Raw genomic sequence first — 11,398 nt, 5'->3', positions numbered from 1 at the left:
TTCACATCACATAACGTGGTTTTGAGACATTTTGCATGTTAAAGTTTTTCACTGAGGTGTGAAATTATGATGATTTAATCATAATTCAGAGGTAATTTCAGGAAACTGGAGTGTGTTTAATATGATCTATATATTTAAATTCTACCACTAATGAGGCCACTAAATCTGTAAATAGATAATCCAGTATTTCCTCATCAGTGTGTTGGGAGCTTTAAAGAAGTGTTTCGACCTACATGTTGAGAAATAATACAGCCTTGTGGTTAAATTAGGTTTCATGTTAGAGGAATGTGGGCTCCTTCTGCCCACAACATTATAACTAGTGTTCGCCTAACTCCATAACGTGATTGTCGTAGTGAGGATTAGAGCGGCTGATCCTCCTGGCCTGAAACAATGAGACATGAACGGTGCGTGCACGGTGGCGAGACATGGGGTCTTGTTGACTTTTAGCAGGTGTCCAGTAGCTCAACACAGAGGTTACTGTAGGGCTGCCTGCTGGCGGGACAACAAGACGATCATCATCAAGAACAAGGATAGAAATGACTAATTTTAGATATGTATTGTTGCTGTTTCCTCCTGGCTGCAGGGATTCACTCCCATTCAGCCACATGAGCCTTAGTGAGGCCCAGTTCACCATGAAGGTGCTGGAGGTTGTTTAGGTCCAGTTCTTTCACACCAGGAGCTCCTTCGGCAACAGGTGAGGGTATCGCAGGTCCTTCCCTCCAGCAGCTGTCAGACTTTACAACCAGCACCAAACTGCACCAGAACTGACAGTAACAGCACTATAATGTTCACCAGCTGTGCAATATTAATCTTCTTAACTCACTTTTTAATGTGCAATACCTTCTTTTTTTATATCCCCCCCTATGTATATTCTATTTTTATTTATTTATTGTTTAAATCTCCTCCTGTCTGCTGTAATATTGTTCAATACTTCCCCTTCGTGTGACTAATAAAGGAATATCTGATCCCATCAAGCTGGCAAAAACCCCTTTCTGTATGCAGCTGGCTTCATGCATGAGGTGCTGTTATGATGTTAAAACAGGACACTGTTGCCACAAAGCTGGAAGCTAATTATTGCATGTTGTATTACTGATCTAAAGGCCATGAAAGAGCAGCAAATAAGACCTCTGTGCGTTTGCTTTTGGCAGCCACAGCTGGAGTTATGCTCACACGCCACCATTACAGGACGAATCAGGTCCAGCCGGCCTGCCTTGTTATACACACTTTTTTTTTTCCACAGTGTCTGTGGCTGAAACTTGAATAAACTTGTGTCCGGTTCACTTCCTCGACATTTTGTGCACTGTGCACACAGGGATGAGCTCCGGCCCTGATTGGCCCGCAGCGCAGCGGAGGCGGGCCGACACGTACACCTTTCCCGCTGCCATTGGCCCGGGTTTGATAGTGGGAAGTGGCCGTACGCCGGTATCTCCCTGGTTGCGCAAGACGCCATTTTGGAGTGACAGTGAAAGATAACGGAAAGATCGAGAAGCTGTGTTTCTAAAGGTAAAACTCCGCTCAAACGCGCCGTTTTTCTGCGCTAGTGTGTCTTGTTATGCTAGCTGACTGCTGCTCCGCGCGATACACAGGCTTTGGTCGGCGTTTAGCATGACGTCACGGTGTTCTCTCCTTACTGTGACGCGGCATTTAGCTAACGGCTAGTTAACGTTAGCCTGCTAGCTAAAGCAGTTCCTGTAACGTACGGATCTTTTTTTTTTAAAAAGGAGTCGGGGGTAGTGGGGTTATATTACTCTGACGGGGTTTTCAGGGCATGTTTGCGTTCGATGTGGTGAGAAACGAGTGGCCGTGTTCGGTGAACGGTGGTGGTCTTTCGACGGTTAACCGCCGCGGTTTTGTGTCGCCCGCTAGCAGCAAGCTAACACAAGCTAGCAGGCTAACTAGCCGAAGCATCCGCCCTAAGCAAAGCTAGCCGTAATCTGCTTCGAGTGACCAGCTAACGCCACCCAACTTCGGCTATTCACACATCTAAAATAATCGACAAGCCTCCCGCACACATTTCTTGTTAATTTTACAGTTGACCTGCGCGGACACGGAGTTAAACAGCCGCTGGATTGTCGGCCTCCTGCTAAAAGGTCGAGGTGTTGTTAGCTAGCTAGCTAGCGTCTTGTGACGGCTCACACGTACAGTAACATTATCCCTGCAGCTAGTGCACTGGGGATAGTCTGCCAGCTGGAACAGGCCTCTCTTATCTGGTGATCAGGTACTTTTTCCACTTTATCCGGGTTTAACAACGTAGCTGCTCCTGCAGATATGATTTCAGCTGTTAATTAGTGAGACTTCACCGCACATGAGGCGATGTTAGCTGCGTTGTTGTGGAGGTAGAAGTTAAGATAATGGTTGACGGTTTTGAGCTGGAATCGTAGACCCATAAACCGTAACGTTTAACCATTAGCTTAAGTAAACACCTAGCTTGTTTTGCCACCGTGTTACATTCATTGTGTCCTCTTTCGGTTTAAATCAGCCTAATAGTCGACCTACTGTGCTGCTGTCATTAGCCTGTTTTGTCCTTAAATGATAAAATATCTATAGATTTACCTCCAGTAACCCCCTGAGTGGTTCATGTTTTAATAGCACAGTTTTGCTTCCTCCTTTCCTCTTGGTGATTTCCACCCTGAGACTGAAGCACTACAGATGTATTACTCCTGACCCTGTTTCCTTCTCTACTTTGACAGCTTCGCCGCCATGGGGAATGTATTTGCCAGCTTATTCAAGGGCCTGTTTGGCAAAAAAGAGATGAGGATTCTTATGGTCGGACTCGATGCTGCTGGAAAAACAACCATCCTATATAAACTCAAGCTTGGAGAGATAGTCACCACCATTCCCACCATTGGTATGGATCTATATGTTTTAAAACACTTTGTCCTTTTTGTATTTTCTGAGTTTTTTACTAATTTTACAGTTTATTGTCTTTAGGACGTGCACGGTGTCGTTTCATTGGTTTTAATACTGGTGTCTGTACAATATCAAAGTTAGGGATTAATTCAACAAAAGTGGAGCTGCACCGATTAGTCGATCAGCAGAAAACAAATTGTCAACCAGACTGATAACTAAGTTCTTTTTCAAGCAGGAATATTTAAAAAAAGGATTGTTCTAAGTTCTCAAATGTGGATATTTGCTGTTTTTATTGCTTTTTTATCATAATAAATTGAATATTTGGGGGTTTTGGACTAGCTGTCAGACAAACCGAGGCATTTGGGGTTTCCTTGGGATCTTTTTAATGTTTTAATGATAGAGCAATGATTTGATTAATCAAGAAAGTAACTGGTAGATTAATCTGTATCAGTTCTTAAGTGAATAGGAACAAATTATGTAAATACTGTCTGAGTGCAGTCACCTGTAATAAATTCTGCTTACGCCCATTTTTTTCAGCCTAAAACTATGATATAAATCAGGAAGTATTAACCAAAACACAGGCAGAGATTTGATGCCAGCTTTCAGTGCGCTAAATGCACAATTAAAAGGTATTCAGGTTGGATACCGAGGCTTGTTGTGACCTGCATATCTGAACTTGAGGTTTAAATGAACATGATTTTTGTTTATGCAAAATGTTAAACCAGCTCAAGTGTCTTGATATTAAGCTGGCGGCACTAAAAACTTGAATTGTAGACTTTTTTGCCCCCCAAACACAGAGTGACTCACCCGTGTTTCTTCTCTTCCCTGCAGGTTTTAATGTTGAAACTGTAGAATACAAGAACATCAGCTTCACAGTGTGGGATGTGGGCGGTCAGGACAAAATCAGGCCGCTGTGGCGCCACTATTTCCAGAACACTCAAGGTGAGGGGGACTGAATCTGAATACTGTCGGTGAACAGTGCTGCCTATAGGTGGCCTCATTGGTGCATAAAGGATGATCTTAAAGCTAGTCAACCAGTGACTCACACGCCATTGTTCAACTCTCAAAGGACTCATTGTGCGACCCCTCTACTGTTTCCTGAAATTGAATTCATTCATGTGAAGGCCCTGTAGTGTAATACTGCCTAGTATTCCCTGCTAATGTTGCAGGTAACTCTCAGCTGAACTGCTGTTTTGTTGTAGCTTTAATGAGTTGAAGCCCCGCTTGAAGCCCCCGTCCGCTCCTCCGTGTTTGTCTTTCATGCAGCCAGACAAACATCTCGCTGCAGCACACATCACCATCCACACTCTGAGCGTCCAGGTGTGAAGTTAAATGTGTGAAACCTTGTGGTAATGGCAGTTAGATACAGGATGATTCATTTAAAACAGGACGTCTTATTTCAGAATATATTTGGTGTTTTCTGTAGCAAGAAGAAACCGATACCTGGGCGCTGTCTGGAAAATAACCTCCCCCCACAGGTTTCCTAGCCCACCTAAGGGGTCCCAAAGTAAATCTTACAGGTGCCAAGATAACTTCAGGCCACTAAAAATCATTAAAACTAAACAATCTTGGAAAAATCAGTCTTTGTTTGAACTGTGAATGTAAACTAAGGCCATAATAACCTTTTGACGGGGGTTCACAAGAAGACACTAGTCTGTTTTAAGGGTTTAAAAGCCAACAAGGTCGGCACCTGCTGCTCTATTATCAGAGAATCGATCAAAGCCCATTGAAAGCACAGAGCAATACCAGCAGAGATCAATGTGGGTTTGTTTTTTTACATCAATCAGTGTCTGGCTGTCGTTTTAACGGCTGACCTCTCTAAAAAGCATCAAGTGTAGAATGAGTGAGATGCTTTTCTGCTCTCTGGTGTGAATTCACAGCAAATTTCAACCCTTAAAAAAAACAGTAGCGTCTGTTAAGTTAATGTGAAAAAGGAGAAAACAGTTTTTAGACCTCGTGCGTTCAGTTAGTGTTGATGTATTTAGTTTTTGTGTTGTTTTGCTCACAGCCGACGGTCTGTAATTTAGCAGTCTGTGCTGCAGCAGCCCGACCAGGTGCCAGCGCCTGTCCAGGCCAGTGTACGTAACGTAATAATAACCTGTGAGCTGCCTCATAAATCAGGACGTGTACTTAAACATGGATTGACAGCTCAGGGTTAAAAGTCCTAAACATTAAACTCAATAATCTACAAATAAGCCTTTAATTTGTATTCATGTATTTAATCAATCTTTCAAAGTGCTAAGACATGAAAACTAGGATATTCTTTTTTCCTGACATGCAATTTAAAATCTTTGACAAATTGGTAAGGATTAGTGCATCGACGGTCAATAAATTAATATGAAGAGTTGCAAGGGGCTGGAGCCAATCCCAGCTGACCTTGGGCGAGAGGCGGGAACATCCTGGACTGGTCAGCAGTCAGTCACAGGGCCCACACACACACACACACACACACACAGACGACCAGTCACGCTCAGGCTCACATTTACAAGCACCAATAAATACAGATTACATCGTCATATTATTTTAATTTAGTGTTACCGATGACATTAATGTCTCTCAGGTCAGGATAGCGCCACCAACAAGGCTTATTTTATATGCGGCAGGGAAGCTCGGAGCAGGTCCGCTGTCCGCTAGCTGTCTGTCACTGTTCGCTGGACAACACGGGGAAGAGGAGGAGGAGGAGGGCGGCGGTGGGACGGACCGCCACGTTAATTCTTAATAAATGCACTCCCCTCAAACCAGCTCCAGTCCTCCACTAGTGGAGACTTCAAGTATTGCAGCGTAATAGAAAAATCCAGTCTGCTAAATGGCCGCTCAAATAGTGATTTGGGCGTTTATTACGATGGCAATGGTAGAAGTGTACGAAATGTTTGGTGCACATGCAGAGTGAGACACAAACTGCCAAGAAACCCCAGATTTGATTTGGTTTTCCCTTCAGTTTTGTAAAATTGGTCTTAAATTTCAATCCAAATGGCACAAATAAAGTCTGTAAGTCTTGAATGTAACTCTCCTTTAGCTGAAGGAGCCACGAGGAACTGAAGTCTGCCCTTCTGCCCTCTTCGTCTCTTGTTTCTCGTTTAGTTCCTCATCACTTCTTCCAAATATCGATACAGAATCTCACGAGGTAGAAAACTGCTGATCCGTTGTAGTTTTTCATGTTTTTACCGTGAGTCTCCTCTAAGGTGTAACACGTCCGCTTTCTCTCACTGCCGCAGTTACATAATTTATAGGAGAGCGTCTCAATGTCTCCTCAGCACAAAGTAATGCATTCAACTGTGTGAATACATTAGAGTACAAGAGTGTTTGTCAGACGTTGGTTCAGTAAAATGTTCCCAAGTGACACATGAAGCCGTTCATGTTTAAATATCTGGTTCATCTCTATAATCCTCAAATGTTTCAGGCTGATTTATTTAGATAACGACCACATCAGAAGCTCATTAGAAGAGTTTGGGGGCAGCATTCATCCATCACGTAGTGTGAATATTCAGATCTGACTGACATTTGAGGTGTCGGATATTAAGAGATGGGAACTCTTTGTACAGAATATCAGTGTGACTCAGTGAAAAGACTTTGGAACCAGAGGATAAAAGATGGCAGCACATTTCTGTATTCTAATTATTATGATATTGATAAAAAGAATAGAAATAAATAAGTATATATGACAGGGTTTGTCTTTTAAAGTTTAGAAATGCTGGAGTTCTATCTACAGTCACTTATGTAAACCAGAAATCTTCTTTAATATTTGAATGAAACAAACATCGTCATGTTTATGTCTCTGGGCGCCTCGCACCAGATAATCATCATAATCAATTACAGCCAAAGTTGACACACCAGATTATATATCTCCTTCCTGTGGGTATTAAAAGTCTGTAAGCTTAATTCTTTAATTACATTCAGAATAACTATTTAGATGGAACGATTAAAGCTTGAATTGACTCTTTAATAACCGTGTGTCTTCGTACGCAGGGCTCATCTTCGTGGTGGACAGCAACGACAGGGAGAGAGTGAACGAGGCGAGGGAGGAGCTGGCCAGAATGCTCGCCGAGGACGAGCTCAGAGAGGCCGTGCTGCTCGTTTTCGCAAATAAACAGGTGAGGCCGCATTCCTGTTCCCTCTCTGTGTCACCGCTCTTTATTTATGGAAATAAATCAGAGCACCACACCGTTCCTGCTCCACCACAAACACACCCCACTTCCTGCTGTCACCCCATGAGGTTTACAACATGCTACATACATGTTCTACCTGTATGCCCGGGTCTGCTGACCAGCCTTAGACCTGCATTCTTTCTAATGTCCAGCAGGGGGGCGACTCCACTGTCTGATAGGATGGAAGTCTATGAGAAAATGATTATTAGCTTAGTGAACATTTTCCTGATTAGTTTCTGGTCTCAGTCGCTAGTTTACAGTCTTTTTCAAGTTCTTTTAGTAAATTGTGGTCCCATTTAGAGGGAAATACACCAGGAAGAGGCTTTAAGGCGGGGCTACCATGTTACTAACCAATCAGAGGTGGTGGTGGGGGGGTGTGTCACCTCTGGCTCCTACATCAAGATGACTACTGTCAGTAAAATGTTAAACGTTCAGCTGGAGGCTTCAAAATGGCGGCTAGTGGGTGACGTCATGGTGGCCACGTCCTCTTCTTCTATACAGCCTGTGATACCAGAGCGCACACAATGACACGCCAGAGTCAATACAAGCTACTCAGTCATGAAAAGCGAAAGTAATGTGAGGAGGAAATAATTTTAATTGTAGTTGGAGGTAAAGCAGAAGCAGCAGGTCAAGTCCAGGTGTTTATTCAGAACCTCACGGTGTGTTTCTGATTTTTTATTTTTCTGTCATCACGTCTGTTTCTTCGAGCGTTTGTTTGAACCGTATCACGGAGAATCTGTCTCCTTCTGCTGGTGAACCCGTCGCGCCTGCAGCATCTTGACAGACTGTGTGTTTGTTCCCCCCCAGGATCTCCCCAACGCTATGAACGCTGCAGAGATCACAGACAAGCTGGGCCTGCACGCCCTCCGCCAGCGCAGCTGGTACATCCAGGCCACCTGCGCCACCAGCGGGGACGGCTTGTACGAGGGCCTGGACTGGCTCTCCAACCAGCTGAAGAACCAGAAATGATCCATTCCACCAGTTTTTGATTTTTGTTTGTTGTTTATTTTTTCTGTTTCAACACAGCGGCAGCACCGGATCCAGGCCCCTTCGCCCCCATCTAACCCAGTTTCCAGCCCCAGCTCTTTCTTTCAAGAACTTCCTTCATTCCCCTCCTGCTTTCTCCCCCCGTCAGTACTCTTGGGGCTCTAGCCTGTGCTGCGTGTGTGTGTGTGTGTGGGCGTGTGCGTGCGCATGTGTACCTCGTGTGTTCAGCGAGTGTGTGTGTGTGTGTGTGTGTGTGTGTGGGTGTGAAGGCGTCTCTGCGTATGTTGGCTGGGATTGGGAGTAACCCTGGCGTGCCTTTTACACACCTCCTGTGGAATCAGCAGTCTGGTTTTCAAGCCCCCTCTCTCCATCCACCAAACTCAGCCTCCGCCCCGCTCGGCCTACCCCCACTCCAAGTCTTGCACGGCCCCCTTCTCCTCCTCCTCCTCCTCTTCCTCCTCCTCCTCCCCCTCTTCCCCTCGCCCCGACTCTCCAGAGGAAGCATGGTTTTCATACGGCAAAGAAAGAGCAAGGGTGCAAGCTCTCCTCCCCGCTCCCCGTAGTGTAGATCTATGTTAACTAGAAACGTTCACCTGATGTAGACTGAATGCTAAATGTTCATTTTAACCTCTTTTGATTTTTGAAACCTCAAACCCACCAGTAAGAGATTCAGTAAATTGCATCTTAACCTGTATCAGGTCGAAGCAAATCAAAAACTAGGAACGTGGAGAAAAAAGAAACGCCCATCCTCGATCATTCTGGTGTCATTTGAAAATCATGCTGTTTGTTTTATTACTATTATTATTATTATTATTATTATTATATTGGAATATAACAGATTATTCTTAGCGATGGTTCTGCAGTGAACACTACCTTCCTCCCCCCCCCCGTCTAAGAGAGACCGTGAAGCACAAGGCAAGCCAACAATCTTTAAGAATAAAATAAAAAAACTAATTAACTCTACTTTAAAATTAGAATCTGTGGATATATGCAATTCCTGTCTCTTCAAGTAGTTTGGCAGCGGACGCTCTAAACTCCCCGGATTGAATTGGATTCATTAATCGGACCTTCGGTGTAGTTGATCATTCTGGCAGCGTTCCTCCGTCAAAGCGGGTCGGATACCAAGCGTGGGGCATTTCACAGACTTCAGCCGGTTGACCGAGAACAGTTCATGCTTCACATGTTATTCCTTTTTAAGAGATGTTACATGTGTTTCTTTTTTTTTTTCTGTAACTAGTTTTAGCATTTCTATTTGTACTGATGAACCAAATGCATCTGAGCAGTATGACAAATCCTGTATATGAACGTAGTTTATCCTCGAGGGCCTGAACTGCAGGTTTTGGTTTATTTTTCTCTCTTTCTCACCAACGGTTGGCAGTTTTACTGTGAAATCTGACTGAAAGCATCTGACTGTCTAATTTCCCCGGTTGGGATGAAGGATTGGCACCAAATATGAAGGCTCCTTAGGCGTGAACAGTCCAGACACGAAGAGGGGGAACCTCGCTCCGGCGTCTGGGTGTTGACGGCCCACTGCTACGCATCCACAGCACCACATCCTCCGCCACCGAAGAGACACAACAACAAGCAGTCAGTGGGCGGCGAGCTGGAAGGACTCGGCGGTAGACCTGTTGAGGGGAACGGGTTTGCGGTTAACTGGTCGTGAGACTCGGCGGGCGCGCTCCGTGTCGAACCATGGGGGTCGAGCTGGCACTTCTGTCAAGAATGATTGTAAATCTGTACGTTCCCCTGTAAACTGTTTCTGTGGGGATTTCCTGAACACATTAATAAACATGATTTGATCCAACAGGCCGTCTTGTGGTGTATTTCTTTTTTTACTGGTTTGATTCGTCCAAATAATAACTTTTCTTATTTGACTAATATTTAAATTCTCACTAAATATATATATATGTTTTTCATATTTCATTTTTTTCGTCTATTCTGCTTCCACAGCATGTGTTTGTTTTTCAGACTAGTGGAAAGAAAACATCCAAAATGCTCTTTTAGGTGTTAAGTTCACTGTCAGTCTGCAGTTTTCTCCTGAATTTAAAGGATGTTTTCTCTAAATTAGTGGGTTTTTCTTATATTTATATCTATATCCTGAAGGTTTTCATCACTAGAAGTTATCTAACAGCCTGAGAACCATAACAACTCACCTTAAACAGTTAATATAGAGATAAAACAGTTGATAGTCTAATTCTTGTTCATATGACCTTTGAACTCTGAACTCTTGAACTAAAATAAAAACAAACTTTGTATTTTAAGTTTCCAGTAAAACTCACTTTTCTGTCTGTGTCTTTATGGTTCAGTCACTTCCCTTGAATCCACTTTAGGAATAATTCTTATCGTTCAACAAAACAGACGACGACATTATTGATATAGGTGTTTTTATTGATGTCTTTTATATTTGTATTTGATTATTATTTCATCTTTACGTCCACACTTTTCTACACATGTATATATTTACATGGTTCACACAGTTTAGATGTTTGTTCTTTAGTCAGATTCCTTTTATGTTTTCACTTGGCGAATAAAATCAGATTCTGATAATAAAAGACAACTGAAATATGTCAGAAAACTAATTTTACAGGTAAATTGGTATAATTTGCTCTATAATGTGGTTTCACCGTCTCCCCAGTAACAGTCCAGTTAGTAAACCACCACACCACCATGTTATTAGAACAGGAATCCACCATTAGTTGAAGCGCCTGGTGGCTTTACACAGCCGTGCTGTTTGTCCCTTTTCCCCTCCCGTCTACAGCTCCGCCACACCTGGATGAGGTTCACCTGGTGCAGGAGGGGAGGAGGTCAAAGGAGCCCTGCGATCATTAACTTCTGTTCAGTGTCTGTTTGTGGTTGATTTCAGTGTCAGGGGTGTTTTCTTAAGGGTGGTGTTCCAGTAAGACTATGGATCAGTGGTGGAGAGTGTTTACCCCAAAATAATAAGTATATTGATAACAGTACAGTATAACCAATGCCTTGTGGTCTCAACTCAAGGAACAAAAAGAAACAAGAAAGACAACAAACGTCTATAAAAGGAAAAAAAAACACGTTTCTTAGTTTATTTGGCATAAATAGGACAGAGGTCAGTTAATTCTGATAGAGTTCTTGTACTTTAATCACATTAGTGGTGATCAAGCTTCTATATAAATGAGTTTTCATGTTTTCTTTGTGCTGCCGGACTCTGAATTATTGGCTCCAGCTCAAAAAGACTAATTGGTCCATTAAATAATTTCCCTGAGAAAAGTGTTTGGCTTCTGGTATCACAGGTTCTGTAAATATTTAACTCAGACTGAACTTCTGGTTAAACTTTACTCAGCTCGAGCGAAACGCAGGTGACAGCTGAAGGAAAAACAAGTTGGTGATCAGTGCGAGTCTCCAGGTAATCAGGTTTAACCACCAGGTGGAGACAAGCAGCC

At 43.3% G+C, this 11,398-nt stretch overlaps 1 protein-coding gene across 1 annotated transcript; it reads left to right on the top strand.

The window, feature by feature from the left end:
* The first annotated feature begins 1,384 nt into the window (after positions 1-1,384).
* arf2b (ARF GTPase 2b) lies at positions 1,385-9,786 on the top strand. Its single transcript, XM_070851269.1, has 5 exons — positions 1,385-1,503; positions 2,691-2,848; positions 3,682-3,792; positions 6,817-6,941; positions 7,803-9,786. The coding sequence occupies exons 2-5, from the start codon at positions 2,701-2,703 to the stop codon at positions 7,962-7,964; spliced, it is 546 nt and encodes a 181-aa protein (XP_070707370.1). The 5' UTR covers positions 1,385-1,503; positions 2,691-2,700; the 3' UTR covers positions 7,965-9,786.
* Positions 9,787-11,398: the final 1,612 nt, after the last annotated feature.

Source organism: Pempheris klunzingeri, chromosome 20, assembly GCF_042242105.1.
Source record: "Pempheris klunzingeri isolate RE-2024b chromosome 20, fPemKlu1.hap1, whole genome shotgun sequence".
In the NCBI taxonomy this organism is placed as follows: domain Eukaryota; kingdom Metazoa; phylum Chordata; class Actinopteri; order Acropomatiformes; family Pempheridae; genus Pempheris; species Pempheris klunzingeri.
The sequence above is the reverse complement of the archived record's forward strand: the minus strand, read 5'-3'. Positions and strand labels throughout refer to the sequence as shown.